The sequence below is a fragment of the Gorilla gorilla genome, chromosome 19 (assembly GCF_029281585.2).
Source record: "Gorilla gorilla gorilla isolate KB3781 chromosome 19, NHGRI_mGorGor1-v2.1_pri, whole genome shotgun sequence".
Taxonomy (NCBI): domain Eukaryota; kingdom Metazoa; phylum Chordata; class Mammalia; order Primates; family Hominidae; genus Gorilla; species Gorilla gorilla.
Window position 1 is genome coordinate 41,062,881 of NC_073243.2, and position 26,169 is coordinate 41,089,049.

Below are 26,169 nucleotides of genomic sequence, written 5' to 3' on the forward strand. Positions count from 1 at the left end.
TTAGTGTGATAGGATTGTGGCAGGGTTTTTTGTTGTTGTTTTTTTTTTTTTTTTTTTTTTTTAGAGTCATGGTCTCACTCAGGCTGAACCACAGGCCACCATGCCTGGCTAATTTTTGTAGAGACAGTGTCTTGCTCTGTTGCCCAGGCTGGTCTTAAACTCCTGGCCTCAATTGATCCTCCTACCCTGGCCTCCCAAAACACTGGGATTACACCGCTGGGTGTGGTGGCTCACGCCAGTAATCCCAGCACTTTGGGAGGCTGAGGCAAGAGGATCTGTGGAGCCCAGGAGTTCGAGACCAGCCTGGCCAAGATTTAAAACAAAAGCAATCATGGGATTACAGATGTGAACCACTGTGCTAGCAGAAAGATGCCTTTTTAACATGCCACATCTTCAGTAACATTAAAAATCACCAGGCACACTTGGTTTATCAACCAAGGAAAGCACGTACCTTTCCTTCTTTTCTTTACTTTCCTTCCTTTCCTTACTGTTTTGAGGCTTTTTAATAAACTTTCACTCCTGCTCTGAAACTTGCCTGGGTTTCTCCTTCTGCCTTATGCCCCTCAGTCAAATCCTTTCTTCTGAGGAGGCAAGAATTGAAAATTCTTAAAAAAAACACCCAACATCAAGCTGAGAAAAAAAAAATAAATAAATAAAATCTCAAAAGATATTGACTGGCCAGGTGCGGTGACTCACGCCTTTAATCCCAGCACTTTAGGAGGCCATGGTGGGCAGATCGCGAGGTCAGGAGTTCGAGACCAGCCTGACCAACATGGTGAAACTGCATCTCTACTAAAAATACAAAAATTAGCCAGGCGTAGTGGCACGCGCCTGTAATCCCAGCTACTCAGGAGGCTGAGGCGGGAGAATCGCTTGAATCTGGGAGGCGGAGGTTGCAGTGAGCCAAGATTGTGCCACTGCACTCCAGCCTGGGTGACAGAGACACCATCTCAAAAAAAAAAAAAAAAAAGAAAAGAAAAGAAAAGAAAAAGATATTGACTGGCCAGGTGCGGTGGCTCATGCCTGTAATCCCAACACTTTGGGAGGCTGAGGCTGGCGGATCACTTGAGGTCAGGAGTTCGAGACCAGCCTGGCCAACATGGTGAAACCCCCTCTCTACTAAAAATACGAAAATCAGCTGGGCATGGTGGTGAACACCTGTAATCCCAGCTACTCGGGAGGCTGAGGCAGGAGAATTGCTTGAACCAGGGAGGCAGAGGTTGCAATGAGTCGAAATTGTGCCAGTGCACTACAGCCTGGGCAACAGAGGGAGACTGTCTCAAACAAACAAACAAAAAAAAGTACACTCCACAGGGTGGTAGCAGGCCAAGCATAGGGTCCCAAGAGCCAGATTACAGAATTTTCTGGGGTTTAAATACCTCTAGAGGTTTCCCATTGGCCACTTGGTATACACCCCATGCAAATAAAGTAGTGTCCCACAATTAGTATGATTGGTTGTAGAAAGCAGCCAATCAGAGGTACTTTCCGCTTTCCATCTGCCACACAGAAAAAGGGGGGTGGGGGTTTGCAAAGGGAGTACCCTCAGGTCCATTTGTTACTTAAGTGTGGAAAGTTGGGGTTTTCCTTTTGATTTAGTTCTAGGAAGTCAGCGTGAATCTGCCTTAGGTTCCCTGCCTCCAGACCCTATTCTCTTGCCTCACTTTCATGACTAAAATATAGAAAATATTTAAACTAGAAAATAAAGGAGATGGTGGGAATAATGTAAAAGCTACAACCACAAAATAAAAATGGTAGAAATGGTAACACCAAAAACTAGTTCTTTCAAAAGGCCAATGAAATAATCCCATGGGCAAGTCTGATTAGAAAATAAAAGTACTCAACATCAGGACTGAGAAAGAAGATATAACTGTACATTCAGAAGAGATTAATTTTGTCATGGTCCTCTACAACTATACCTTTAAAAATCTAGAATGGATGATTTTTTTTCTTTTTTTTTTTTTGTAAATGGCAGGGTCTTGCTGTGTCACCCAGCTTGGAGTGCAGTAGCATGAGCATAGCTCACTATAGCCTCAAACTCCTGGGCTCTAGTGATCCTCCTGCCTCAGCATTCTAAGTAGCGAGGTCTACAGGCACATACCACCATGACTGCTGGGCTAATTTTTTAAATTTTATATATATTTTTTCTAATAGAGACAGGGTCTCACCATGTTGCCCAGGCTGGTCTCAAATTCCTGGGCTCAAGCAATCCTCCTGACTAGGCCTCCTAAAGTGCTAAGATTCGATTTTTTATATTTTTTTAGAGACAGGGTCTCACTATGTTGCCCAGGTCAGTCTTGAACTCCTGGCCTCAAGCAATCCTCCTGCCTCAGCATCCCAAAGTGCTGGGATTATAGGCATGAGCCACCAAACATGGACATGATTTTCTATTAGTGTTGCGGGGTGGGGGCGGGGGCCGGGGGAACATCTCTAAAAGAGCGATTATATCATACAGAGAGAAAAATTTTTAGAGGAGACCAAAAAAGCATGGAATATCTACCATTTTATTTTTTGAGACAGGGTCTCACTCCCACACCCAGGCTGGAGTGCAGTCGCGCGATCTTGGCTCACTGTAGTCTTGACTTCCCTGGCTCAGGGATTCTCCCACCTCAGCCTCCTGGGTAGCTGGAATCACAGGTGCACTCCAGTACGCCTGGCTAATTTTTGTATAGATGAGATTTCGCTATGTTGCCCAGGCTGGTCTTGAGCTCCTGGTCTCAAGCAGTACACCCGCCTCAGGCTTGAAAAGTGCTGGGATTACAGGTGTGAGCTACTGTGACTGGCCTATTATATTTAATAGCTCCAGGACAAAGGACTTTACTGTTTAATTTAGCTAGTTTCCAACGAATGAATGGGAACTTCAAATGATTTAAGGCTTTAAAAAGATGAAACTGGCCGGGTGTGGTGGCTCATGCCTGAAGTCCCAACACTTTGGGAGGCCCGATCACCTGAGGTCGGGAGTTCGAGACCAGCCTGACCAACATGAAGACACCCTGTCTCTAATAAAAATACAAAATTAACGGGCATGGTGGTGCATGCCTGTAATCCCAGCTACTCAGGAGGCTGAGGCAGGAGAATCCCTTGAACCCAGGAGGCAGGGGTTGCAGTGAGCCAAGATTGCGCCATTGCACTCCAGCCTGGGCAACAAGAGTGAAACTCCGTTTCAAAAAAAAAAAAAAAGAAACCGGCCAGGCACGGTGGCTCACACCTGTAATCCCTGCACTTTGGGAGGCCAAGGCGGGCAGAACATGACATGAGGTCAGGAGATAGAGACCATCCTGGCCGACATGGTGAAACCCTGTCTCTACTAAAATAAAAATTAAAAAAATTAGCCGGGTGTGGTGGCATGCGCCTGTAGTCCCAGCTACTCGGGAGGGTGAGGCACGAGAATCACTTGAACCCGGGAGGCAGTGAGCCAAGATCGTGCCACTGCATTCCCGCCTGGCAACAGAGCAAGATTCTGTCTCAAAAAAAAAAAAAAAAAGATGAAACCCTCTCTAATCTACCTTAAAGCTAGTAAAATAAAACACGAGACAACAGTAGCAACAAAAATCAAGCAAATTTTCCATGAGCTGCAAAAAAAAATTTTTTTTTTTTGAGATGGAGTCTCCCTCTGTCGCCCAGGCTGGAGTGCAGTGGCACAATCTCAGCTCACTACAAGCTCCGCCTCCCGGGTTCATGCCATTCTCCTGCCTCAGCCTCCCGAGTAGCTGGGACCACAGGTGCCCACCACCACGCCCGGCTAATTTTTTTGTATTTTTAGTAGAGACGGGGTTTCACAGTGTTAGCCAGGATGGTCTCTATCTCCTGACCTCGTGATCTGCCCCTCTCAGCCTCCTAAAGTGCTGGGATTACAGGCGTGAGCCACCACGCCTGGCCCGAGCTGCAAAAATTTGTAAGTGAAGTATTAGCAAATTAAATGTATATACCATAAGCAAGAATTCATTCCACCATAGTGAGATATGAAGCCGACTGGGCTTCTTTGTCTAGCTAATCAGGTAACGGACTTGGAGAACTTTTCTGTCTAGCTAAAGGATTGTAAACACACCAATGAGCACTCTGTGTCTAACTAAAGATTTGTAAATGCACCAATCAGCACTCTGTAAAAACGCACCAATCATTGCTCTGTGTCTAGCTAAAGGTTTGTAAATGCACCAATCAGCACTCTGTAAAAACGGACCAATAAGCACTGTGTAAAATGGACCAATCAACACTCTGTAAAATGGACCAATCAGCAGGATGTGGGCAGGGCCAAATAAGGGAATAAAAGCTGGCCACCTGCGCCAGCAGGGGCGTGGGTTCTATTCTATGCTGTGGAATGTTTGTTGTTTTGCTCTTTGCAGTAAATCATGCTGCTGCTCACTCTTTGGGTCTGCACTGCCTTTATGAGCTGTAACACTCACAGGAAGGTCTGCAGCTTCACTCCTGAAGCCAGCGAGACCATGAACCCACCGGGAGGAGGGAACAGTGCTGTCTTTATGAGCTGTAACACTCTGTAACACTCACTGCAAAGGTCGAAGGTCTGCGGCTTCACTCCTGAAGTCAGCGAGAACATGAACCCACCAGAAGGAAGAAACTCCGGACACACCTGAACATCAGAAGGAATAAACTCCGGACACACCATCTTTAAGAACTGTAACATTCACCGCGAGGGTCCGTGGCTTCATTCTTGAAGTCAACGAGACCAATAACCCACCGGAAGGAACAAATTTCGGACACAATAGGAAATCTCTAATGTGGAATACTATATCAAGAGAGAAGCCAAAATGATATCATATGCCGAAAATGTTAATGGAATTACACAACCTTGCCTATTAAAAACTCCACAGTTTGAGCACAGCATGGAATCAAAATTTAAAAAATAAACATGACATAGTATTTTTATCATTTGATATTTTTTGCTATGTAATTGGTCTTTATAGTTTCTATTACTATGTGACATGAATTCAGTGACAGGAAACCATTTATTATCACTGATTATTTCAGAGATTCTAATATTATAAAATAGGTGAAACTTTTGGATTTAAGGACTAGAAAATTCTCTAATAAAAAACACTCAAGAAGGGCTGGGCGCAGTGGCTCACACCTGTAATCTCAGCATTTTGGGGGGCCACTGCCGGGTGGATCATGAGGTCAGGAGATCGAGATCATCCTAGCCGGCACAGTGAAACCCCATCTCTACTAAAAATACAAAAAATTAGCTGGGCGTGGTGGCGGGCACCCCTAGTCCCAGCTACTCGGGAGGCTGAGGCACGTGAATGGTGTGAACCCGGGGGGGCGGAGTTTGCAGTGAGCCGAGATCGCGCCACTGCACTCCAGCTTGGGCAACAGAGTTAGACTCTGTCTCAACAACAACAACAACAACAACAACAACAAAAATATTAAAGAAGGAAAACTGATGTCAACTGGATAAGATATTAAAAATAGAAGTGGGCATCAGGCGCGTTGGCTCACGTCTATAATCCCGGTGCTTTAAGAGGCTGAAGTGGGAGAGTCACTTGAGGCCAGGAGTTTGAGACCAGCTTGGACAACATAGTGAGACCCCATCTCTACACAAAAAAGGAAAAAATAAAATATTAGCCAAATGTGGCTGGCCCACCTGTAGTCATAGCTACCTAGAAAGCTGAGGTGGTAGGATAGCTGGAGTTCAGGGCTGCAGTGCACTATGATTGCACCACTGTACTCCACCCTGGGCGACAGAGTGAGACATTGTCTCTATTTAAAACAAAACAGGAGTGGGATACACTACTAGGGAGATGAAGAAAAAAATTTAAAGAAACAGAAGTGGGAAATATATCCCATTCACAATAACGACAAAAGGCAAAAGGCATAAATTTAAAAAAGTTGCAGAATTATACAATTAAATTCCAACGTTATTGAAGGGCATGCAACAAGGATTGATAGTTTCTAGATGGTAAGATAATATGTCAGTCTGTCCCAAGCTAGTACATAATGTATAGTCAAAATCTCAAAGGAGGGTCGGGCGCGGTGGGTCACGCCTGTAATCCCAGCACTTTGGGAGGCTGAGGCGGGCGGATCACCTGAGGTCAAAAGTTCGAGACCAAACTGCCAACGTGGTGAAACCCTGTCTCTACTAAAAATACAAAAAAATTAGCCAGGCATGGTGGCCCGTGCCTGTAGTCCCAGCTACTCCGGAGGCTGAGGCAGGAGAATCACTTGAACCAGGGAGGCAGAGGTTGCAGTGAGCTGAGATCGCACCACTGCACTCCAGCCTGGGCAACAGAATGAGACTCCCTATCAAAAAACAAAACAACAACAACAAAACTCAAAGGAACTTTTTGGTAACTGTACACAATTTTAAAGTTTTTATAGAAAAGTGTTCAGTAGTACTCCCATATATTTGGTAAGCCTCATCTTAACTGATTAACTGGTAAAAACTATTGTATTATCACAGAAAAAAACAAGATCAAGGAAGAATAGATGGGCATTGAAGATATTTCAAGTTGGACAAGCAGGGTTTCAGTCATGGCACTGGCATAAACGGGTATCCATCTGTAAGAATTCTACTTTATACCACATATAAAAATTGCCTACTGAGGGCCGGGCGCGGTGGCTCACGCCTGTAATCCCAGCACTTTGGGAGGCCGAGGTGGGCGATCACGAAGTCTGGAGATTGAGACCATCCTGGCTAACACGGTGAAATCCCGTTTCTACTAAAAATACAAAAAATAAGCCGGGTGTGGTGGCATGTGCCTGTAATCCCAGCTACTTGGGAGGCTGAGGCAGGAGAATCACTTGAACCTGGAAGGTGGAGGTTGCAGTGAGCCGAGATCATGCCACTGCACTTCAGCCTGGGTGACAGTGTGAGCCTCCGTCTCAAAAAAAAAAAAAAAAAAAAAAAGTTAACGTGGCAAATATCTTTTGCCAGTTGGAGTCATAGAAATAAAAGACTGATTACCTTCAGTTTTAATAATGCAGAGAAAACTGGCACTTTTTGACTCCATCTCAAAAGAAAAAAGTTAAAATGGCAAATATTTTTTGCCAGTTGGAGTCATAGAAATAAAAGACTGATTACCTTCAGTTTTAATAATGCAGAGAAAACAGGCACTTTTGTATGTCATCTGGTTCTATCAAAATTTAAAATGCATGTTTGCTTTAGGGAACCTAGAATACACACAAAAAAGCATGGTATAAAACAGTAAATTGGCCAGGTGTGGTGGCTCACGCCTTTAATCCCAGCACTTTGGGAAGCTGAGGCGGGTGGATCACCTGAGGTCGGGAGTTCAAGACCAGCCTGACCAACATGGTGAAACCGCGTCTCTACTAAAAATACAAAATTAGCCGGGCGCGGTGGCGCATGCCTGTAATCTCAGCTACTCAGGAGGCTGAGGCAGGAGAATCGCTTGAACCTGGGAGGCAGAGGTTGCAGTGAGCTGAGATCGCGCCATTGCACTCCAGCCTGGCAACAGAGTGAGACTCTTGTCTCAAAAACAAAAACAAAAGCCCCAAAAAACAGTATTATCAACAAAATTGTAGGGGCAAAAAGAAAAAGCAATCTGAATGAACAGGGGAAATGGTTGAATCCATTAGTCATGTGTTGCTTAAGGATTGGGATATAGTTTGAGAAACCTATCATTAGGTGATTTTATTGTTCAAACATCAGAGTGTACTCACACAAATCTAGATGGCATACCCTCCTGCACTCCTAGGCTATATAGTATAGGATATAGCTCCTAGGCTACAAACCTATACACCATATTATTGAATACTGCAGGCAATTATAACACAAGTCAGTATTTGTGTATCTAGGCACAAGAAGAGGTACAGTAAAAATATGGCATCATAATCTTATGGGACCACCATTGTATCTGTAATCTATCTTTGACCAAAATGTTCATGGGGCACATGACTATTTATCTGTACCATGTAATATAATGCACAAATACAGGTAGGCTTATGTATGTTGAAAGTAATTGTTATGTATATAGAATGAACCACATTTTTAAAAAACCCATAAAAATTCATATGCACATTTGTATTTATACAAGGCATGAAGGATAAATCCATAATTGATGTCCTTCAGGTGGGTGGGATTTAGAAAGAGCCTAAGGAAGCAGTAAACTAACTTTTTAAAAAAGATACCTTTTGTATTTGAGTATTGTTTTATTAACCAAAACACAAAACCAAAATGAAAACTGGCTTAGAATATAAAGTTCTCATTTTTCAAAGTGAAAGTTTGAAGATACTAGCTAAAGTTGATAACTTAAATAGTGGTAAAAGTAAATAACTTAGAATTATGGCAGCAATCACAAGAAGAAACAGAAAACAGGGGGACTAGGGATTCGGTGGTAGACTTTTACTTTAAAATAGAGCTATGCAGCAGATTCTCCATGACTTGGCTTACATGCAGTATGTCCTATGGAAGTAAAATTTTCAAATACCTCCATCACCTTCAGTAACTCATATTAATAAAGTAAAAGCCAGGTATATAAAACAAGAACCCACTATATAAACATATACATCAATTGGATCCCCAGGTAAACCAAAAGGAGTTTTTAAAAATATCCCCACCATACCTTTTAAGACAACTTTTCCGCTGCCCTACAGTAGGAAGTAACTACATTCAAATTAGTTAAGCTGTAAAAAAGTAAAAGGGGCCACAAGCTTTATTAAAAGTAAATGCAACAGTAATATGTACAGATGGCACATGGTGCCAATTTTATTTGTAAATATAGTACTCCAACTCAAGTTTACAAGTTACACCTTTGCCACAGCCTTGGCTAAATCTTGAACTAGTGCAGAATTCAGCTGTGGTAGAGTGCTGATCTTAGCATGCTTCGATGTGGCATACTTGTTTTTGACAGTCTGGAAGACAAAAGGACAGCAATTAAAGAGGCAAAAAAAAAAAAAAAATCACAAGATGCAATGATACAGGTATTCATTTAAAACATTAACTCATTAAAAATAAACCAGGCATTTGCAGGCATTAAGTTTGAATTATTACACTTTTCAACATCTTACAATGCCACTATATTGACTCACCATGTGCTTTGTAAGTCCTTGATTTACCATGACTATATTCTTAGCCAGGTGCTGCATAACTGGAAGAAGAGATTCTTCAGTATATGACAGGTAATGTTGTAGAGTTGGTGTCTAAGGCAACAAGTTAATGTTAAAAATGCTCAATCAATAATGATTTTCATAAAGTTTCTAGATGTTAGATGTTATTCAGGAGTGGAAAAGGGATGGGTACTGTATAACTAATTAATATAATTGAAATTTAAGACAAAGCTAAAGACTCCTTTCCTAGGTGCTCTCATGCTTCTATAGGAACCTCTGCTCAAACCTAATTGCACTTTTGTAATTGCTGACTTGCCCACCCTAAAACTAGACTCCACTTCCTTGAGGCCAACTTTGTAATTTTTTTTTTTTTTTGAGATGGAGTCTCGCTCCAGGCTGGAGTGCATGGTATGATCTCGGCTCACTGCAATCTCCGCCCCCAGGTTCAAGTGATTCTCCTGCCTCAGCCTCCTGAGTAGCTGGGATTACAGGCACGCACTGCCACACCTGGCTAATTTTTGTATTTTTAGTAGAGATAGGGTTTCACCATATTGGTCAGGCTGGTCTTCAACTTTTGAGCTCGTGATCTGCCCACCTCTGCCTCCCAAAGTGCTGGGATTACAGGTGTAAGCCACTGCACCCAGTTACATAGTTCTATTCTTAAGACCTAGGGTAGGCCGGGCACAGTGGCTCAGGCCTGTAATCCCAGCACTTTGGGAGGCCAAGGTGGGCGGATCACGAGGTCAGGAGATTGAGACCATCCTGGCTAACACGGTGAAACCCCGTCTCTACAAAAAAAAATATATATATATATATAAAAAATTAGCCGGGCTTGGTGGCAGGCACCTGTAGTCCCAGCTACTCGGGAGGCTGAGGCAGGAGAATGGTGTGAACCCAGGAGGCGGAGGTTGCAGTGAGCCGAGATCGCGTCACTGCTCTCCAGCCTGGGCAACAGAGCGAGACTCTGTCTCAAAAAAAAAAAAAAGACCTAGGGTAGTGCCTGTCACATAGGAGAAGCATTTGTTGAAACAATGAATATGAATGAACTACTAGTATGTCATTTGACCTTCAAGTTTCTCCATCTGTAAGGAGTAAAAGTTGCTCTACCTTTCTCAAAGGGAATAAAGTTGAAATCAGGCAAAGAAATGGAAACACTCGACTGGTTGCAATGGCTCACGCCTGTTATTCCAACACTTTGGTAAGTGGAGGTGGGTGGATCGCTTGAGCCCAGAGTTTCAAGACCAGCCTGGGTAATATAGAGAGACCCCATGTCTACAAAAAATACAAAGCTCAGTCTCCAGAGTAGCTGGGACTATAGGCATGTGCCTGTATATATATATATTTTTTTAATATATTTTTTGTAAAGATGAGGATTTGCTATGTTGCCCAGGCTGGTGGGCGACTCTTTTGTAGTTCATAAGTGTGATGATTTGGTGTTCATGTGAACGTGTGAAATGTGCCACCCTCAAACCTTGTTACAATGTGGGCATATTACCCGTCTGACATGAAAAAAATTTAAAAACTAGACAGACACCTGTAATCCCAGCTACTCTGGAGGCTGATGTTGCAGTGGGCCAAGACTGCACCACTGCACTCCAGCCTGGGCGACAGAACGAGACCTTGTCTCAAAAACAAAAAGATGCGGAAACATTCTAAGACATCTTTTTTAACTATTCCTTCAGTAGATCCCATATTTATGAACCACTTGAATTGCCTTTTAATAACAAAAGTTCTGTATTTAGTCAAACACTCTTTACAATTTAAAAGCTTAGGAGTTCTGTGGGACACAGCTTACCCATTCACCATTATCCAGAATTTTCAGTGCTAAGCAAAAAGCTCCTGCTGCAATTTGAGAAGGAGGAAAGTGCACCATGTCATAGTCCAACATAGTTAGTTCCATCAGGTATTTGGCCAAAGTATGTTGCTCAACATCAACCTGAAACAAAACCCATGTTACTGAGTTTCTTTCAGAAAATTTTCCTTTGGCACTAACCTGCATGCCCATATGTATCTTTAACTACAAATGTTTGTCTACAAACTCTCAAATGCCCATGGAAAGCCCTAATATTAACATGCAGCCTGACTAGAAATAAAGAACAACTTTATCCCTTCCCCATGTAGTTAGGTATAATACAGGTCAGTTGAATTCAACATGCTTGGTCAGCAGCAGTGTTCCCCCTAATGTACCCATACGGAGAGGTTTCTCAAGAAACCTGTACCTCTCCAATCTTAGATGCTCTCCGAAGGAAGTGCAAAGGTAGAGGCCGACCCAGACCAAAGTTTAAAGCTCTTAGAATCTTCATTTCCATCTGTCTGATTTGGTGCTTAGTATAAGTGTTGTCAGTCACAAAAGCAAAGTCACCAATTTCTGGAGGGTACATTTCTTCATATTTGCTTGCAATAAACATGGCAGTGACACCAACCAGCTGCAGCATCTTCTTGGGCACACAATTATTCTGCAATGGGAATTTCAATAGGGTGAATAAAATGTTTGAAAAGGAGACACAGAGCTATGATGAAGGAGAGGTAGAAAGACATTCTCCCATAGCAAAATCTTGATTAATGACACCATATCCCCCAAGAAAGATTTTAGTCGAAAAAGTCAGTTTCTTTCTTTCTTTTTTTTTTTTTTTGAGTCTCGCTCTGTCACCCAGGCTGGAGTGCAATGGCGCGATCCCAGCTCACTGCAACCTCCACCTCCAGTAGCTGGGACTACAGGCGCCCGCCACCACGCCCGGCTAATTTTTTGTATTTTTAGTAGAGACAGGGTTTTACTGCATTAGCCAGGATGGTCTCGATCTCCTAACCTTGTGATCCACCCGCCCGCTGGGATTACAGGCATGAGCCACTGCGCCTGGACTGGCCTGAAAACGTCAGTTTCTTATGACTCGGCTAGAATCCTGGAAGGGAAAACTCTTAGTGAAATGCTCACCTGCATGAACCGATCAATAATGGAGACAGTCATGTACATGGTCTCCTGCAACAACCTGAATTTCATTTGAACCTGTACTAGCCAGTCAATTAGGATGGCTCTCATGTTTCCAGTGACTTCCCGACCCAGTAGGTATTTTGGTCTGACTGCTTGCTCTTCCTGCAAAAGAAAATGCTGATTATTCTTAGAAACATGACTCCATGTGACACATTTATGTCCAGAAAGATCAGTTAGTTCCTACAGTAGCACTGGGGCATTTATAATCTATATCAGTTCTTAATTCAATTATTCATATGGTCACCACAAACAACACCATCACCAAGAAATAAAGCAAACATGAAGGCTGGCGTGGTGGCGCATGCCTGTAATCCCAGCACTTTGGGAGGCTGAAGTTGGCAGACTGCTTGAAGCCAGGAGTTCGAGACCAGCCTGGCCAACATGGCAAAACCTGTCTTTACTAAAAATACAAAAATTAGCTGGGCATGGTTGCGCACACCTGTAGTTCCAGCTACTTGGGAGGCTGAGGCAGGAGAATTGCTTGAACCTGGGAGATGGAGGTTGCAGGGAGCCGAGATTGCAACACTGCACTCCAGCCTGGGTGACAGAGTGAGACTGTCTCCCCACCAAAAAAAAAAAAAAAAAGAAAAAAAAGGCAAACATTAGATAGGACAGTATGACAGCTTTTTTATATTATCAGATCTTACGATATTCTTCACCACAACTGCTGCTGGTCCACTCCCTTCCAAATAAAGATACTATATTATCATCTCAGATCTTTTCACTTAAGCCTCTAAACTTAGAACCTGAGCTTTATGTAGAGAAAATATCAGTAACTCCCAGGGCAGCTGGAACCCATGTACTACAACACTCCTGCCTGCTCCTGGGTTAAACCCCAGCAGCAACATAGCTAAGAACTGTGGGGACAACAGTGACTTTATTTTAAATACTAATTCAATGTGACTTCTGCCTATTCACTTTAAGTTTGGCCTTTCCTCCAAAACAGCCCTTGATATTATTGTATACATTATAGGCTGTGATGTCTGCAGCATTCTGTCAGCCACCCATACATTGATTCTAGAGCATGTATACTTTGCCCAAGAAAATGTATACATACCCAAGCCGTGGGTACGAGGGGTTACAGTGAAGAGATCTACATCTTACAGCCATCAAAGACCACACTTATGTCTGTAAATTCCCCCTCATCAGTCACCCAATACCAGCAAACTCCATTTATCTGCCTAATTCCTTGGTTTCTCAGCTCCTCTGCCACTTGAGGGGTTGCTTTGCATAAATGGCCTTGCACAGAACAAGAACGAAGCATCGAGAAACAGCACATTTACAGGCTGGGCGCGGTGGCTCACACCTGTAATCCCAGCATTTTGGGAGGCCAAGGCGGGTGGATCATGAGGTCAGGACATTGAGACCATCCTGGCTAACAGGGTGAAACCCCGTCTCTACTAAAAATATAAAAAGTTAGCCGGGCGTGGTGGCGGACGCCTATAGTCCCAGCTACTCAGGAGGCTGAGGCAGGAGAATGGCGTGAACCCGGGAGGCGGAGCTTGCAGTGAGCCAAGATTGTGCCACTGCACACCAGTCTAGGTTACACAGCAAGACTCTGTCTCAAAAAAAAAAAGAAACAGCACACTTACTAAATTGAATCCTCCAAAGTTAGAACACAACTTTAAAAAGCACTAGAAAGATGGAAGAAGAAACTCAAAGCAGAAGGCTGCTCCTGGCAAAGAAGTCTTGCAGAAGAATCCTATAGAAAAAGGAGAGGCCAAAAAGGAGCAGGCGAGATGAACATGTCAGTGATGACATAAGACAACACATTAGAAACAACTGGGGGCTGGGTGCGGTTGTTCAGGCCTGTAATCCCAGCACTTTGGGAGGCCGGGATGGGTGGATCATCTAAGGTCAGGAGTTCGAGACCAGCCTGGCCAATATGGTGATACCTCATCTCTACTAAAAGTACAAAAATTAGCTGGGTGTTGTGGTGGGCACCTGTAATCCCAGCTGCTCGGGAGGCTGAGGCATGAGAATCACCTGACCCGAGGCGGAGGCTGGATTGAGCCGAGACTGCACCACTGCACTCCAGCCTGGGCAACAGAGCAAGACCCTGTCTCAAAAAAACCAAAACCAAATAAAAATACAAAAAATTAGCCAGGCATGGTGGTGTGTGCCTGCAACCCCAACTACTTGGGAGGCTGAGGCAGGAGAATTGCTTGAACCCAGGAGACGCAGACTGCAGTGAGCCGAGACCGCACCACTGCCCTCTAGCCTGGGCGACAGTGTGAGACTCCGTCTCAAAAAAACAAAACAACAACAAAAAAACTACGTAAATGTGGTAACAGTATAATTTATGTTACTATGTTTATGCTGCCATAAAGAGTGCTTGTAATTTGTAGGGAAAGGGCAAATGCCATTAATAGAAAGTTTCAAAAGTGGGATCAAATTGAAGTGAACCAAAAAGTAGCTTTTGAGTGTACTCCTTTTGGGCACAAATAATTTCACCAACAACTGGATGCACATCAGCCACACTAACACAAAATGCCTTGTGTTAGGGGTGGCTGTAGTCTTTGAGTATATTCTACATCCTCATCCACTTCCTGACCCGTTATCACCTAAAATGCAGAGTTTGGGACTTAACCATTCCAAACGTGGTGGAGATCGCATATATACATATCAAATTCAATCTGTGGATTTTCCTTTAGAAGCGATAGTAGTATCCACCCTAACTTCGAACTTTCCTGCACAAAGTGACAAACAGACTCCATTGGTTTATTTAGTGACTTTTTATTATAGGTATTCCATGAAGGAGAATTTGAAAGTGCGATCTGTTAAGAAATGCTGCCCACGTCCTGCTTGTATTATTATAAACTACTGATGGAAAATACTTTCATAAAGTTAGATGCAGTTTAGAAAAAAAAGAATGATAATACTTACCTCAAGTTGTCTCAGATAAGCATAAATATCTTTCACATATTCACTACAAAGGTTTGGATCAGCTCCATCTTCTGCATCCACATCATTTACTGCAAGAATTACATCAGAGAAAGCCTGACACAGGTCTTCTTCTGCAGGGGCACATCCAGATGTTTCCATTGGGCTTGGAGAGGGAGTATCCACCTTGAAACAAAGAGATATCTTGAAATAGCAAATAGAAGTAAGCACTATAGTTTGGGCATGAAGTTCAGGTTATTGGTACCAACTCAAGATAGTATTCTGCTGAATCGACATACAATTCATTTCCTTAAAGGAAAAGTATCTTTTCAGATTTATTCCATTTCTTTTTAGGAAGTGATTAACATCAAAAGTGATCATTTGGGTTGGGCGCGGTGGCTCACACCTTTAATCTCAGCACTTTGAGAGGCTGAGATTGAGGCTAGGAGTTCAAGACCAGCCTGGGCAACATAGCAAAACCCTGTCTCTGTTAAAAAAGAAAAAAGTGATCATTTAATTCCTCAATTAAAAAGAATGAGGTTGGGCATAATAGCTCAAGCCTGTAATCCCAGTACTTTGGGTGGCTGAGGTGGGAGGATCCTTTGAGACCATGAGTTCCAGACCAGCCTGGGCAATATAGCAATAACTCATCTCTACAAAAAATTAGCTGGGCATGAAGGCAGCTGCCTACAGTCCTAACTACTCAGGAGGCCAAGGCAGGAGGATCACTTGAGCCCAGGAGTTTGAGGATACAGTGAGCTATGACTGCGCCATTCTACTCCAGCCTGGGCAAAAAAAAAACAGTGAAATGCCAACTTAGAGTGAGTCAGTTTAAAATTGGAAGCAAATAAATTCACATTCTAGACTTTGCTGCAAAGGAAACTGAGAAGTAATTAATTTTTATCAGCAACATGTGAAGTTAGTCCAAGTAAATGACAATTCAGTCTTTAGTCTTTATTTCATAATATAAACTGCTTCTCACTACGCAACACAAATTCTATCCTGACTACTAAGGATTAACTAACTTCATCGCCATTAACCATTTCCTTCAAGCTCCCTTTATCCCATTGTTCAAACATTTATTGCGCACCTTCTTGAAGTCAAACTCTACAAGGCATTGACTTCATGGCATCCTCAAAGGACTCTGAATTTAGTAGACAAAGTAAAGAAATAAGGTCAGGCATGGTGGCTCACGCTTGTAATCCCAGCACTTTGGAAGGCCGAGGCAGGCAGATCAAGAGGTCAGGAGTTCGAGACCAGCCTGGCCAACATCGTGAAACTCCATCTCTACTAAAAATAAAAAAATAAAAAATAAATAAAAAATAAAAAAATTAGCTGGGTGTGGTGGCTGGCGCTTGTAATCCCAGCTACTCAGGAGGCTGAGGCAAGATAATTGCTTGAACCCAGGAGGTAGAGGTTGCAGTGAGCCAAGATCGCGCCACTGCGCTCCAGCCTGGGTGACAGAGCAAGACTCCGTCTCGGGAAAAAAAAAATAAACAAAAATAAGACTAAGGCTGGGCATGGTGGCTCACACCTGTAATCCCAGCACTTTGGGAGGCTGAGGCGGGTGGATCACGAGATCAAGAGTTCGAGACCAGCCTGGCCAACATAGTGAAACCCCGTCTCTACTAAAAATACAAAAATTAGCCAGGCATGGTGGCACGTGCCTGTAGCCCCAGCTACTTGGGAGGCTGAAGCAGGAGAAACACTGAACTCGGGAGGCAGAGGTTGTGGTGAGCCAAGATGGCACCACTGCACTCCAGTCTGGGCAACAGAGTGAGACTCTGTCTCAAAGGAAAAAAAAGACTGATTCTAGGAACAGGGGTGGAGATGGGGGAAGTTTGGGAAAGCTCTAGGAGTTGATGCTTGAGCTGTTTTCAAGGATGAAAAGGTTATTAGCTAAATGAAAGACAGGGTGGGGAAGGCATTCTTACTAAGTGGGAAAGCAAAGGTAAGAATCAGTATGGGCCTTCCAAGAAAGCCTCACGTAGTTTGATATGCCCAAAGACTGTGCTGGCTACATATTTCATGTGCTATGCCCAGAAATTCAACACTAAAGCAATAGCTTTCAATCTCTTATCCTTAGATATAAGAAGCTGAACTGGCTGGGCGCCGTGGCTAACGCCTGTAATCCCAGCACTTTCGGAGGCCGAGGCGGGCGGATCATGAGGTCAGGAGTTCACTAACATGGTGAAACCCCATCTATACTAAAAATATGAAAATTAGCTGGGCATGGTGGCGTGCGTCTGTAATCCCAGCTACTAGGAAAGCTGAGGCAGGAAAATTGCTTGAACCTGGGAGGCAAAGGTTGCAGTGAGCCGAGATCATGCCACTGCACTCCAGCCTGGGCAACAGAGCCAGACCCTGTCTCAAAAAATTTTTTTCAGATAATTTTCCCAACTGGTTTTAACTAAGTTTAAAAAAACAGAGCTTCAGAATGCAGTTCATTGCAATTTCATCAAAGCAGCCTCCTCTACATGACCTACCTTTCCTTCACAGGTAGGTCTATCATAGAATACATTTACATACCTTATATTTAATAAAAAGTTATTGTTTTTGAGGCTAAGTGTTAATTCATCTTCTTAACCACTCCCTGAAAAGTTGCCTTCTTCCTGTTTTACTCCTTTGCATATTCCAATGTTACAGGCTTATTATTTAGTAGCCATATGCAGCAGTAAAAAAATTCAAGAGAACATTCTATGTTTACGCCAATAAATTCTGCAGAGATGGCTTGTACTTGGACAACAAAGCCTTTGGCTCAGACAGCTACTACTTAATATCATTAACGAAGGAATATAAGACAGTTAACAATTAAAAGCATAGATTCTGAAGCCAGACAGCCTGAGCTTGAATCCCATATGGGCCACTTACCTGTGTGACCCTGACATAACCTCTCTAAAGCCATGATTTAAATAGTAGAGGTGACAATACCTCAGAGAGTACGTGTAAAGATTATGTGAGTTAATGCATGTAAAATGTTAGACAGAGCTTGCCTCATGCTAAGCACTCAATAAATGGTATTAATATTACTATTCATTTGAATGCTCTTGCATGTATCAGTGAAATAAGGGACAAGAAATAATCAACAGACTCTACAATGGTAAGAATAAGTTTACCAAAATAGGCTCAGGCGAAAGTTTTTCTTCTTTAACAGGCTCAGGTTCTGGCTCAGGTTCTGGCTCTGCCACTGGCTCAGACACTGGCACTGGCACCAGCATAGGTACCTTTTCAAGAGGTTTTGGTAGTTTTTTATCAATGACTTTTCCAGTAGCTGAAGGTTTTGCTTCCTGTAGATGAAACAGAGAGAATGAAATGTTTCTGCATCAAAGGCCACAGTTGGAAGGCGGGCTCTTACAGAAGTTAGGTCAGGAAGAGAGTTACCTTCTTCATAGGCATTTTGGCCTGCAGTTGTTCACTGACTTTGTTACCAATGTCCCCAAGAGCTGTTCTTGGCCTCAGTCCGGGCTTGGAGGTTGCAGCAGGGGCCGTAGGAACGCGCTTTGCGCCTGCCATGCTTATCTTCGCCTTATTTTCAGCATTAATTTTCGAGTTCTGAAAGAAGCAAGACCACTTTAAGAGCTGATCCACGAAGGCTCGAGTAAGTCAAGGGTTAATTAAGGTGGGGCACAAGGAGAAGTTCCCAGAAAGAAAGCCGACTAAAAATGGGTTCCGAGGGAAAACATGGGTCCCAGAGTCTACTCTGCGGCCGTGACAAGTCAGTTTCCGCCGACCTCTACATTTACCAATTGAGGGATTCCCTGATTAGTCCTGGCCAGCCCTAAAGTACCGAGAATTTACATTTGAAAGGAAACCGAAAAAGCCTCCAATTGCAGACACCTTCTCTCTGGGAAGGGGGTTACAGAGTTGCTGGCGGGCCCACTCAGGGACCCTTTATCACTTTTTCAAAAGGTTCCCAGTCGACTCTCCACCTCCCCAAAACATTTATCCAATATCCGTCCAGTTCTCTTTCTCACCTTCCTCCCTCCATCCATCGTCCCCCACACTCCCTCACCAGGCCTGGGCCCACCTCGGCGCTCTCTTGGTGAGTCCCCTCCCACCTTCCTCCCCAAATCGCTCCTGCGGCCCCCTCCCGCTCGGGAGGCTCCCGCAAGCGAGGCAGGGCGAGCAGGCAGCAGCGAAGAAGGCCGCGTTAGTTCGCAGTCCGAAGCGGCTCACCCTGGTGACTCGGAGCGCCATGGCTTCCTCTTCACCAGGCAGCAGCTCAGCGGGGAGAAGCAGAACACCGGAGCCCCGACCAGCCAAGGACCTACACCCAGCAGAGACCAACAGCCGTTCCGCCGCAGCACGCCGGGAAGAGCCAGCCTAGACTCAGATTTAAACCCCGCACTGCTCCCTCCTTATTGGCCTGTTCGTGGCACTCACTCCCTTCCCATTGGCGGCTGCCGGTCCCAGAGAATGCGTTTCCAGGGCGATCCCGCGAAGGCGTTCGAGAGGGGCGGGGCCACAGTGAGGCTAGGCCGGAAGGCCTGGCCAGGCTCTCACGTGGTCTGCCTCTGCGCCTGCGCTCTCGGGCAGCTGCAGCGGTCACCTGGAGAGCAGAGCAGCCAGTGCGCCGCCCACCTGGAAAGGTTAGCCGGGCAAGAGTGAGCGCTGCCAATGCCAGCTCAGGAAAGGCCTAGTGGCCTTTGGAAGGTGACAGAGGCGCGGCCACAGTCTCAGAAGTGTCAAAAGTAGTTTTGGATCTAGTGTTGTACACTTTCCATTTCTATGGTAGCAGCAATAATACAGTTCATGAAAGGCTTTAATAGACATTCTTTCATTTGATCGTTGCAACAACTCTCTGGGGTGGAGGAACTGAAGCTCAGCGACTTAAATGACTTTGCCAGGATCACACATTAGCAACCGGGGAACTGAATTTAGGGTTTTTTTTTTTTAGGGGGAGGGAGGGGGTGTATCCGTGTTGTTTTCACAACACTGATTGTCCCTTAACAATATTACTTGATTACTTCAAGATTGGCCAGTTTCCCAAGGCCCATTGTTTTGTTTGTTTTAGCTTTCTATTTGGAAATAATTTCATACTTAGACCAGTTGCCAACAAAAATCTTGTAAGGAATATTTCTATACCCTTTACTCAGATTCAACTATCCTTAACATGTATTTGCCTCTCATGGGAAGATCAGGAAAAACTAAACAAAAACATTTTACCGCATTTGCTCAGATTCTCTCTAGATCCAAAGAAAAACAAGAGGGTTCTTTTTGCCTTCTACTCCTCAAAACACACCAGCAGCTCAGCAATTGGAGGGGAGGCTGAAGGACAAAAATATTGCTATCTCATAGAGCAACGGTATAAGAGCCAATAGAGACTCCTGGCGCTGGAAGTCACGGATCCGAAAGAAGGCGCCCAATCATTTGGTTTCTTTGGATCTTTATTGAGTCTTCTGTCATCATAGTTCTACCCTCCTACTCGAATGCCTCCCGTGGGGCCCTTACCCTTGCTCTCCTCTGCCTGGAATGCCCGCCTCTTCTTGCACTCAAGCCCCTGGGTTCTATTCAGGTAACTCCCATTCATCCTTCAGTTCTGCGTTCAACATCCATTCTCACTCAGTCTTTCTGGGTTTGATCAATCCTGCCTCGCCCCATGCAGGGGCGAGAGGCAAGGGGCGAAGCAGGATTACTTATCCTCTGTGTTCCAGTTTAAAAAAAATTTTTTTTACTTTTTTTTTTTTTTTGAGACGGAGTCTCTATCTGTCGCCCAGGCTGGAGTGCAGTGGTGCGATCTCGACTCACTGCAACCTCCACCTCCAGGGTTCACTCCATTCTCCTGCCTCAGCCTCCCGAGTAGCTGGGACTACAGGCGCCCGCCACAACGCCCGGCTAATTTTTTGTATTTTTGGTAGAGACGGGGTTTCACCATGTTAGCCAGGATGGTCTCGATCTCCTGACTTCGTGATCCTCCCGCCTCGGCCTCCCAAAGTGCTGCGATTACAGGCGTGAGCCACCGCGCCCGGCCAAATTTTTCCTTCTATATGCTTTATTTTTTAGAGCAGTTTTAGGTTCGCAGCAAAACTTAGCAGAAAGTATAGAGCATTTCACCTGCCTTCCCCACTATTGACACCCCACATTAAAGTTGTACTTTTATTATAATCTGTTAACCTACATTGACACCACAGTATTACCCAAAGTCCATAGTTTACATTAAGGTTCACTCTAGGTGTTGTGTCTTCTACGAGTTTTGACAAATATATAATGACGTATTATGTCCACCCGCCTCAACCTCCCAAAGTGCTGGTATTGAAGGCGTGAGCCACTGCACCTGGCGGTCAGAATGGTTTCTTTTACTCAAATAGGCATTTAAGGTTCTTCCATGTTTTTTTCATGGGTTGGGATCTCATTTTATTTTAGCCCTGAATAATATTGCATTGTCTGGATGTACTAGTTTATTTATTCAGTCACCTACTAAGTGACATCTTGAGTGCGTCCAAGTTTTGGTATGAATATAACTGCTACTAACATCTGTGTGCAGATTTTTGAGTGGACATAAATTGTTTTTGTTTTTTGTTTGTTTGTTTGTTTGCTTGTTTTTTGAGACGGAGTCTTGCTCTGTTGCCCAGGTTGGAGTGCGGTGGCGCCATCTGGGCTCGCTGCAAGCTCCGCCTCCCGGGTTCATGCCATTCTCCTGCCTCAGCCTCCCAAGTAGCTGGGACTATAGGCGCCCGCCACCAGGCCTGGCTAATTTTTTGTATTTTTAGTACAGACGAGGTTTCACCATGTTAGCCAGGATGGTCTCGATCTCCTGACCTCGTGATCTGCCCTCCTCGGCCTCCCAAAGCGCTGGGATTACAGGCGTGAGCCACTGTGCCCGGCCGAGTGGACACAAGTTTTAAACTCATTTGGGTGAATACCAAGGAGCAAGACTGTTGGATCATATAGTAAGAGTATGTTTACTTTTGTAAGAAACCGCCAAACTGTCTTCCAAAGCTGCTCTACCGTTTTGCATTCCCATCAGCAATCCTCACAAGCATTTGGTGTTGTCAGTTTTTAAAAAAATTGTAGCCATCCTATTAGGTATGTAGTGGTAACTCATTGTTTTTTGATTTGCAATTCTCTAATGACATATGATATTGAGTATCTTTTTCTGTGATTATAATCTGTATAACTTCTCTGGTGAGGTATCTGTTCAGGTATTTTGCCTAGTTTTTGTTTTGTTTTGTTTTTTGAGATAGGGTCTTACTATGTTACTCAGGCTGGAGTGCACTGGTGTGATCATAGCTCACTGTAACCTCAAACTCCTGAGCTCAGGCAATTCTGCCTCAGCTTCCCAAGTGGCTAGGACTATAGGTGTGAGCCACTGTGCCCAGCTAATTTTTTTATTTTTTATTTTTTGTAGAGATGGGATCTCACTATGTTTCCAAGGCTCATCTTAAACTCTTGGCCTCACAAAGCACTGGGCCAATATATATATATATATATATATATATTTTTTTTTTTTTTTTTTGAGATGGAGTCTTGCTCTGTCGCCCAGGCTAGAGTGCAGTGGCTCGATCTCGGCTCACTGCAACCTCTGCCTCCCGAGTTCAAGTGATTCGCCTGCCTCAGCCTCCCAAGTAGCTGGCACTACAGGCGCCCGCCACCACACCAGCTAATTTTTGTATTTTTAGTAGAGACTGGGTTTCATAATATTGGCCAGGCTGGTCTCAAACTCCTGACCTTGTGATTTGCCCGCCTTGGCCTCCCAAAGTGCTGGGATTACAGGCATGAGCCACCACGCCCGGCCGCACTGGGAATATTATAGGCATGAGCCAGTTTGCCCAGCCTTTGCCCAGTTTTATTTTTGTTTTGAGACAGGGTCTCTATTACCCAGCTAGGGTGCAGGGGCGCAAACATGGCTTACTGCAGCCTTAATCTCTGGGTTCACCAGAGCCACTGCACCTGGCCTCAGACTAATATTCTTCTTTTTATTTATTTTTGTTTGTTATTTCTTTTTTTCTTCTTTTGTTGTTTTTATTTGTTTTTTGGACTAATATTCTTAATAGTACGTTTTGTCATGTTTATTTTTAATTTTTATGCATACATAATAATTATACATATTTATGGGGTACACGTTATATTTTGATACAAGCATGCAATGTGTAATGATCAAATCAGAGTAATTGGGATATTTATCTCCTCAAACATTTATCATTTATTTGTGTTGGAAACGTTCCAACTCCACTCCTTTAGTTATTTTGAAATATACAGACTGGGTATGGTGGCTCATGCCTATAATCCCAGCACTTTGGGGGCCAAAGCAGGAGTATCATTTGATCCCAGGGGTCCGAGATCAGCCCGGGCAACCTGGCAAACCCCATCTCTACAAAAAATACAAAAATTAGCTGGGATTGGTGGTGTGTACCTGTAGTCCTAGTTACTCAGGAGGCTGAGGTGGGAGGATCGCTTCAGTCTGAGAGGTTGAGGCTGCAGTGAGCTGTGATTGTACTACTGCACTCCAACCGGGGTGACAGAGCAAGACCTTGTCTCAAAAAAAAATTAAAAAAGGCCGAGCATGGTGGCTCATGCCTGTAAGGAGCTCAAGGATTGCTTGAGCTCAGGGATTGCTTGAGCTTAGGAGTTCGAGACCAGCCTGGCCAACATGGCGAAACCCCATCTCTACAAAATATACAAAAATTAGCCAGGCATGGTGGCACAAGCCTGTAATTCCTGCTACTCAGGAGCCAAAGGCAGGAGAATCACTTGAACCTGGGAGGCGGAGGTTGCAGTGATTTGAGATCGTGCCACTGCATTCCAGCCTGGGCGACAGAGCGGACTGTTTCTCAAAAAAAAAAAAAAAAAGGAAATATATAAATATATACAATAAATTATTGTTAACTATAGTCACCCTAGGCCAGATCTAGGCTACGGAACTCTAGATCTTATTCCTTCTATCTAATAGTACTTTTATACCCATTCACTGTGATCTTTTTTTTAAATTTTAAAATTTTTGTATTATACTTTAAGTTCTAGGGTACATGTGCATAATGTGTAGGTTTGTTACATAGGTATGCATGTGCCATGTTGGTTTGCTGCACCCATCAACTCGTCATTTACATTAGGTGTTTCTCCTAATGCTATCCCTCCTTCAGCCCTCCACCCCGCTGACAGGCCCTGGTGTGTGATGTTCCCCACCCTGTGTCCAAGTGTTCTCATGGTTCAATTCCCACCTATGAGTGAGACCGTGTGGTGTTTGGTTTTCTGTCCATGTGATAATTTGCTGAGAATGATAGTTTACAGCTTCATCCATGTCCCTGCAAAGGACATGAACTCATCCTTTTTTATGGCTGCATAATATTCCATAGTGTATATGTGCCACTTTTTTTTTTTTTTTAGATGGAGTTCACTATTGCTGCCCAGACTGGAGTGCAATGGCAAGTGATTCTCCTGCCTCAGCTTCCCAAGTAGCTGGGATTACAGCCATGTGCTACCACCCCTGGCTAGCTTTGTATTTTTTTTTTAGTAGAGACAGGGTTTTTCCATGTTGGTCAGGCCAGTCTCGAACTCCAGAGCTTATGTGATCCGCCCACCTCGGCCTCCCAAAGTGCTGGGATTACAGGCGTGAGCCACTGTGCCCGGCGCCACATTTTCTTAATCCAGTCTATCATTGGTGGACATTTGGCTTGGTTCCAAGTCTTTGCTATTGTGAATTTCTGTTCTGACAAGTCTTTTTGATATTCCTTTCTTCAAATTCAGGCTATATATTTGGAATTATGAAATAATTAAGATGACTTTTACACCCTTTAAATGCCTTAGGCGTTTCCTGGGTTTCCATTGTATTTCAAGGAAACTACAAAAATTTACTACTTCATCTTATAAGAGATAATGAAAATAATTAGATTTGCTTGGCATTTTCTAGATTTTAACTAATCCAAAACTTTTGTCAGAGCTATTTTATCTGCCAAACCCAGAATATTTTTTTAAATGGACAATTCAAGAGCTCTATTTTGCTTTTCTCTTTTATTTATTTAATTTGTTTTTTTTAATAGAGATAGGGGCTCACTATATTGACCAGGCTGGTCTTGAACTCCTGGCCTCAAGTGATCCTCCCATTTTGGCCTACCAAAGTGCCGGGGATTACAGGCATGAGCCATCACACCCAGCTCTACTTTAAGTTTGAGAGACATATTTATATTCATTTATAAAAGTTGACACATTAACTATAGGCCAGGTGTGGTGGCTCAGGCCTGCAATCCCAGCACTTTGGGAGGCTGAGGTGGGCGGATCACCTGAGGTCAGGAGTTCGAAACCAGCCTGGCCAACATGGCAAGACCCCTGTCTACTAAAAATACAAAAAAATTAGCTGGGCATTCTAGTGCACGCCTGTAGTTCCAGCTACTTGGGAGGCTGAGGCAGGAGAATTGCTTGAACCTGGGAGGCAGAGGTTGTCCAGTGAGTGGAGATCGTGCCACTGCACTCCAGCCTGGGCGACAGAGCCAGGCTCAGTCTCAAAAAAAAAAAAAAAAAAAAAAAAGGCGGACACATTAACTATCAATTTTTTTTCCGCCTCCTTGTTGCTGGCGGTTAAAAGGACCATCCGCTGGGGGCAGGCTGCCCCATTTATGTGCAAGCACGTGCTCTGGCGCTGCAACCTGACCCCAGACACCAGGCGGAGGCGCGGTGGGGTACAAAGGCAGCGCGTTTTTTGTTTTTTTTTTTTTTCTGAGACGGAGTTTCACTCTGTCGCCCAGGCAGGAGTGCAGTGGCACGATCTCGGCTCACTGCAACCTCCACCTCCCGGGTTCAAGCGATTCTTCTGTCTCAGCCTCCAGAGTAGCTGGGATTACAGTCACACACACCGTGCCCGGCTAATTTTTAGGAGAGACGAAGTTTCGCTATGTTGGCTAGGCTGGTCTCGATCTCCTGACCTCAAGTGATCCACCCGCCTCGGCTTCCCAAAGTGCTGGGATTACAGGCGTGAGCCTCAATTGGTTTTAAGAAAAATTTTTGTTTCTATGATTAAATACCCTTGTGAATTGATATCATAATAGACTTTGTAGTATAAATTAAGGGAACTCGTCTGGGCGCAGTGGTTCACGCCTGTAATCCCAGCACTTTAGGAGGCCGAGGCGTGTGGATCTCCTGAGGTCAGGAGTTCAAGACCAGCCTGGCCAACATGGCGAAACCCCATCTCTACTAAAAAATACAAAAATTAGCCGGGCTTGGTGGCGGGCGCCTGTAATCCCAGCTACTAGGGAGGCTGAGGCAGGGAGAATTGCTTGAACCCGGGAGGCAGAGGTTGCAGTGAGTTGAGATGGTGCCACTACACTCCAGCCTGGGTGCGATAGCTA

General features: G+C 44.2%; 1 protein-coding gene and 2 non-coding genes across 3 annotated transcripts; 1 reads left to right on the forward strand and 2 right to left on the reverse strand.

Moving 5' to 3' along the window:
• Nucleotides 1-8,649: 8,649 nt before the first annotated feature.
• On the reverse strand, nucleotides 8,650-19,406 carry CCNB1 (cyclin B1). Its single transcript, XM_019013518.4, has 9 exons — nucleotides 19,067-19,406; nucleotides 18,272-18,442; nucleotides 18,007-18,177; nucleotides 14,894-15,076; nucleotides 11,951-12,109; nucleotides 11,238-11,474; nucleotides 10,814-10,954; nucleotides 9,001-9,111; nucleotides 8,650-8,823 (listed from the first exon to the last, which is right to left on the reverse strand). Exons 1-9 carry the CDS (start codon nucleotides 19,085-19,087, stop codon nucleotides 8,716-8,718), a joined length of 1,302 nt encoding a protein of 433 aa, XP_018869063.1. The 5' UTR covers nucleotides 19,088-19,406; the 3' UTR covers nucleotides 8,650-8,715.
• Nucleotides 10,420-10,523, forward strand: LOC115931349 (small nucleolar RNA U13). The gene has a single exon (XR_004067855.1). It is a non-coding gene; the product is annotated as a small nucleolar RNA U13 (small nucleolar RNA).
• Nucleotides 19,407-25,387: 5,981 nt separating the features above from the next.
• LOC129528156 (small nucleolar RNA SNORA76) lies at nucleotides 25,388-25,518 on the reverse strand. Its single transcript, XR_008673382.2, has one exon. It is a non-coding gene; the product is annotated as a small nucleolar RNA SNORA76 (small nucleolar RNA).
• Nucleotides 25,519-26,169: the final 651 nt, after the last annotated feature.